The sequence below is a fragment of the Ovis aries genome, chromosome 9, assembly GCF_016772045.2.
Source record: "Ovis aries strain OAR_USU_Benz2616 breed Rambouillet chromosome 9, ARS-UI_Ramb_v3.0, whole genome shotgun sequence".
In the NCBI taxonomy this organism is placed as follows: Eukaryota; Metazoa; Chordata; class Mammalia; order Artiodactyla; family Bovidae; genus Ovis; species Ovis aries.
This window is the reverse complement of record NC_056062.1, coordinates 68056575-68063219: the sequence shown is the minus strand read 5'-3', so window position 1 is coordinate 68063219 and position 6645 is coordinate 68056575. Positions and strand designations below refer to the sequence as shown.

The window sequence follows — 6645 nt, the reverse complement described above, 5'->3', positions numbered from 1 at the left end:
CTTGGACCAGAAAAGAAACAACAATAAGAGCATTAATGTTTTCATATTTAAAGATGTTGAGATTACAGAAATAATGAAATATTAAATTTCAGACTCAGGACCAATAAAAACTTAAACAAAAATAGTCACAAAAATAACAGACTGACAGAATCAGCAGAAAAAGATATGAAAACAGCTATTAAAAACAAGTTCTATATACTCAGAGATATAAAGAAAAACAAACATTGAGAAATACAGAAGATATAAAAAAAGAACTAAACTGAAATTCTAGATATAAAAATACAATATCTGAAATGGAAAACAAAATAGATGGTACTGACAGCTGATTAGACATGGCAGAAGAAAAGACAACCAGTAAGTCTGAGTCTACTTAAAATGCAAGTCTCTCTAAAATAGTAATATGTGCTGCGCTGTGCTTAGTTATTAATCAGTTGTGCCTTTGACTCTACAATCTCATGGACTGTAGCCCACGAGGATCCTATGACCATGGGGATTCTCAGGCAAGAATAAGTGGGTGGCCATTCACTTCTTCAGGAGATCTTTCCAACCCAGGGATCAAACCTAGGCCTCCCACACTACAGGTGATTCTTTACTGCCTGAGCCACCAGGGAAACGCTGGTGAAAGTTAAGAGAGTCCATCTAAAAATGAAGCACAGAGAAGACAAAAACTGAAAACAGACACAGAAAATAAGAATCCCAGTGACCTATGGAACCATATCAAATGATCTAACATATAAGTATTTGGAAGGACGCAAGAAGAATAGAAAAAAATTTGAAGAAATAATGGCAATTTTGTTTCAAACTTGATGAAAATGATAATCTTACAGGTCAAAGAATCTCAAGCATAACAAACATTAAGAAAAAAAATCACAGTAAGTCACATTACAATTAAATTGCTGAAAATAAGAAAAATAAAATCATTCTCTTTGTAACAAAGAGAAAATTTTAAAGTGGTCAGAAGAGGAAATCATACTACAAATAGAGGAACAAAGTTACAAATGACAGTTGACTTATTAGAAACTATACAAGCCAGAAAACAGCAGAGTATGTTTGAAGTTCTGAAAGGTAAAAAACCCTGCAACAGTGTCTTACACACTTAAGAAAAATAGCTTTAAAAGAAGAAAGGCATGAATTTTTGCATATGCATGTCTGCAGAAAAACAAATGAATTATCCAGCAGGAAGAATTTATCCAGCAGAACTACAATGCAAGAAATGATAAAGAAAATTCTTCAGCAGGACAAAAATGACATCAGATGGAAATCTGAATTAACAGTGTGAAAGAGGAAATGACAAATATTTGGATCAATGCAAGCCTTTTCCACACTGCATTTTTAATCTCTTTAAAAGACAAGTGACTAAAGTTATAACATATTAAGTTTATAAGGTAGAAATAAATGACAAAAGCAATACAAAGGATGAAGGAATGGAATTATACTGTAAAGTTCCCAAGATATGAGTTAAATGAACTCAAGATATGAGTTGAAGACACATGGTGATAAGCTGAAGACGTACACCATAATCTCTACAATCAACACTAAAACACACACACAAATATCCACCAAAACAAAAACACAGAGGTATAGTTAAAAATAAGCTAAACGCAGAGATAAATGGAATCACTGATTTTAGTATTTTTCACTGTCTGCAAAAATCACTGTTTGATGTTTTTCTCTCAAAGAGTGAAAAAGGATTACTCAAGTTATAAATTGTATATTCACATGCATGTAACAGAAATACAATTCTATAGCAACTGATAAAATGCCCACATACCTAGTTTGCCAAAATACAGTCATGTTATTCAGAATTTAAGAACCCACAAGGGTCTGAAACAAAATGTCTAAAAGTTACAGACATTATCAGATCTGTCCATTTCCAGCTGAGATATAGAGCCAGCTAGCTATGGTTGTTCATTGGAAGGACTGATGTTGAAGCTGAAACTCCAATACTTCGGCCACCTGATGCGAAGAGCTGACTAATCTGAAAAGACCCTGATGCTGGGAAAGATTGAGGGCAGGAAAAGGGGATGACAGAGGCTGAGATGGTTGGATGGCATCACCAACTCAGTGGACATGAGTTTGGGTCAACTCCGAGAGTTGGTGATGGACAGGGAGGCCTGACGTGCTGCAGTTCATGGGGTCGCAAAGAGTTGGACACGACCGAGCAACTCAACTGAACTGACTGAGCTATGGTTGTCTGCTCCATCCTAAATATCACAGGAAACAATGATTACAGTGACTGGTTAGAAGGTAATTCCAGCAATGAGCTGAGCCATGGGCTTTCCAGGTGGCTATAGTGGTCAAGTACCCTCCTGCCAATGCAAGACACATAAGAGACTCGAGATCGATCCCTGGAGAAGGGAATGGCTATCCACTCTAGTATTCTTGCCTGGAGAATCCCATGGACAGAAGAGCCTGGCGAGCTACAGTCCATAAGGTTGCAAAGAGTTGGACATGACTGAAGTTGACTTAGCATGCATGCATGCATTCTGTTACAGTGACTCAAGAAGATATGTACATCCAGCAGAACAGAAAGTACTCTCCCTCCCTCCCTCCCTCCCTCCCTCCCTCCTCCTTTCAATTACTCATACAGGGCTTCCCTAGAGGCTTAGCTAAGAATCTGCCTGCAATATGGGATATGCAGGTTTGATCCTTGGGAAGGGAAGATCCCCTGGAGCAGGAAATGGCAACTCATTCCAGTATTCTTGCCTGGTAAATTCCACAGAGTACCTCAGTGGGCTACAGTCCATGGGGTCCCAAAGAACTGAAGCAACTAACGCTAGAAATAAGAGGGCAAAAATTAAAAGCTAAGGACTACTGAGGCAGCCAGTACTGAAAAAGACAAGATTACAGAGAAAAGAGAATGGAAAGAAAACCCAAGACTCCATGCTGTTTTCCTCAAGCTATCCGCTATTTCAAGCTGAGCTGAAAAAGACAAGGGAAAGCAGTGGATAAAAGGCTAAAAAGCTGAATTTTGATAATTGTCAAAGTACTTGGAGACAAAAATTAGAAATCAGGGCCTACACAGGAGGAGAAACCCTGGTAAACATTTCACACTTTTAGCTAAGATATGTGAAAAGTTCTGCCCTAGGTTTAAGAACAAAGAATAAACCAGCCAGGCAAAAACTGAAAGCCAGCAACAAATCAAATGAGTCACTAATAGGATTAAGAAAACACGCAGAAAATTTGGAGGATGCAGCTAATGTAGTATTTAGAAGGAAGTGTAGAGCATTAAATGTTTTCATTACAAAAGGAAGGTTAAAAAAAAATCATCTAAGCTTTCACCTTCAAAAAAAAAAAAAAAAAAGGCAAAATAAGTCCAAAGCAAGCAAAGAGAAAGTAATAAATGAGATAACAGAAATGAACGAAACTGGAAACTGAAAAAAAAGAAGAAAAATAAAATCAATTGAAATAAATGCCCCAAATATCTACTAAACGACTTAAATTTTTGGTTTAAAACCTTCAAAAAAAGAAAACACCAGACAGTTTCACTGGCAACTTCCATTAAAGAAGATATAATGCCAACTCTACAACCTCTTCTAGAAATAGAAGACAGAAACACTTCCCTACTCATTTTATGAGCTCAGCATTATCCACATACAAAAAGCAAAAAAAAAAACAAAACAAAAACTACAGACCCCAATATTCCTCACAGAGATGTAAAGTTCTTCAATAATACCAGTAAACCAAACCAGCAGTATGTAAAAGAGACTCATTTTATTTTACTGTGGATTAGAGGTTCTAATCAGTGCAGTAAGTCAAGAAAAGGTATAAAGATTTGAAAAACAAAAACTGCCTTCGGTTAGAGATGACAAAATTCTATTATTTTAAGACAAATACACTAGTATTCAGGCATAAATAAGTCATTTATCTAACAACATTCATTTGAAATCATCAAGTTTAAAAGGCAGTTAGCAGCAATTATCTACAATCTCACAACAAACCTCCATTACTGTCTCTATAATTGTATCTCCAGAGCCCTATAACAAAAAATACTTGCTGAATGAACGAGCACAGAGAAATGCAGTCTGCATGACTTGTAACAAGGCTATGAAATCAAAGTTCTGTAGTCATACACAGAATTCCAGTGATTCTTGGAATTTTCTATTATGCTGGAAAAGGTGAAACATTGTGTCTCCATTTTGGTCATGCTTTCTTTTATGAGAGACATTTACTTTCAATATTCTAATCTTTCTTTTCTATCTTAGGATGCAACCAACTCTACAGTATAAATACTTCTTTATACAACCCTCTGCATTGCTATAATTCCAGATGGCAATAAGTCAGACATTTTAAATGTGCTGATGTAAGATCTGTTAAATGAAGATAACTGAAGTTCTGGTGTACTGCTGTATTTGTTCAAATTCTTAACATTATCTTAAATGTTATCAGAGGACGAACATATTCAACAAAAAACCATGGTTATATGTAGTGTATATGTATACACACCCCCTGTGATATTTTAAGATCACCCCCAAGATGTCAATGATTACAAATAGATTATTAGCAAAGTAGGGTATAAAATCAAAATTTTGTCCCTATCAGCACTGGTCAGTCAATTCTTCTAAAGAAGAATACAGATATATAGGCAGATACAGTTGACACCTGAACAACATGGGTTTGAACTGGAAGGGTCTACTTAAAAGACTAAAGGCAGGAGGAGAAGGGGACGATAGAGGATGAGACGGTTGGATGACATCACTGACTCAATGGACATGAGTTTGAGCAAGCTCCAGGAGCTGGTGATAGACAGGGAAGCCTGGCATGCTGCAGTCCATGGGGTCGCAAACAGCTGGATATGACGGAGCGACTGAACTGAACTTAAAATACACACTACAGAAATACATAATATGCATTGAATCTGAGGATGTGGATCAGCAGATATAGAAGACCAACTATAAAGTTAAACTCAGATTTTTGAGTGTACAGGGTGGGCCCCCTAATCCCTGCATTGTTCAAGGATCAACTACATATTTCCTTTTCTCTCTACGTATATTGAGAGACCGAGAGATACATATATACAAACACACACGCATGCACACCCACCCTGTATGTACAACATGCCCCCCCCCATATATATATATTCAGTTAGTGATTAGGGAATAAATATTGGAATTTCAAGTGATATTCAAACACTAGTCAGTAATACCTAATGTCTTTTACGTTAGGAAAAGCAAAATAACGTTTGAAAAACATGGTATAATCCCCACATACTTCTGAATCCTTGGGAAGTTCCACTACTATTGGAACTGCTTACCAGTTCATCAGAGGTCAAATGCATCAAACGTTCAGCTATTGCAGCACACTGAGCTGAGTCTCTTATAAATTCCCCTTGTTTATCACCAACCACTAGCTCTGGCCATGTCATGCCTTCATTCTTCTTAATCAAGGAAATCTCCAAGCTAGATGTGTAAAATGAGGAAAGTTTTGTTACATTAAGCAGCTACACAAACTATACACCCAATATCAAACAGAAGAATCTTCCATAGAAATTATCCCTCTGGTGTCCCGAGAATGTTTGACCAAAAATCATGTTCACCTTAGTTTCGCATATGATGGAACACCTATCATCCAGGAGTAAACAAGACAGACTTGACTTAAATATGAGAGTACCACTGGACTGATGGGACAGAGTCAAATCACCCTCAGAAGCACTTCTGCAGTTCAGGTGTGCTAAGTGTTACCAACCTTAAGCAGTGGAAACATAAGCAGGATGTATCTATGAGTCATTTCACTGGGGAATGGAGATGGAGTGATGGGCACATAAAGTTAACTGGAAAGGGCCTATAACTAAAGGTATCTCTCTGTGTGTGGAGCCAACAATTACCTTCACTATCACCAAACTAGTAGTCATAATATGATTACTAATGATCAGGCAGCTTAAATCAATAAAAAAGAACCCATTAAGGGAACTCTAAGATTAAGGACTAATACAGCAGGAAAGGGGGAGAGAGGTGAGTCAGGGCAGACTGTGGACATGGGACAGGGAATTGGCCATGTGCCCCTTTACTAGGAAAGGGAATCCAGGTAAGCTGGCTGCTGCGGCAATACAGAGAAAAGCGGGGGGTGGCACCTGTTCCACAGCAAAGCAACCTTTTCCATACGCCATCTCTGGTACACGTGGGTCATACTAACCCATGCCCTGGATCTCAATTGCAAGGAAACAATTGCAAGAACACAATAACAACTATTATCATAATTATCAAGTGGAACATGGTAACTTATCAGCTATTTTCAAGGCTATTATCACCACCCCACGAATTAACTACAGCACTTTAAAATTTTCTAAAACTACTTTTATTTAAAGAGACTACACAAAATATCTTCCTTACATAATGAGTTTCTATATTAGCATTAAAAATTACCACCACAATTAATAATGCCCAGATATAGTTATATCTTCTAAGGAGAAAGCTAATCTCAAAAGATAAGGATGATTAATGATGATAATAAAACCAATGACAGCAGCTTATACTTACCTAATGCTTACCACATGCTAGGTGCTATCTTAAGCACTTTACATATTTTAACTCATTTATGGCTCACCACAAAGAAAGTAAGTACTATTAGCATCTCCACTTTACAAATAACAAAAAAAGCACTGAGAAGTTAAGTAACTTGCCAAGGTCACAAGCTAGTAAAGCAGTC

At 37.2% G+C, this 6645-nt stretch overlaps 1 protein-coding gene across 2 annotated transcripts in view; it reads right to left on the bottom strand.

Moving 5' to 3' along the window:
• Positions 1-6645, bottom strand: part of NUDCD1 (NudC domain containing 1) — a 91739-nt gene that overhangs the window by 37360 nt on the left and 47734 nt on the right. For both annotated transcript variants that reach the window (XM_004011783.5, XM_012183961.4), the window contains one exon: positions 5255-5399. In XM_004011783.5, the coding sequence (XP_004011832.2) occupies positions 5255-5399 (145 nt within the window). The remainder of the gene's footprint in view (positions 1-5254; positions 5400-6645) is intronic.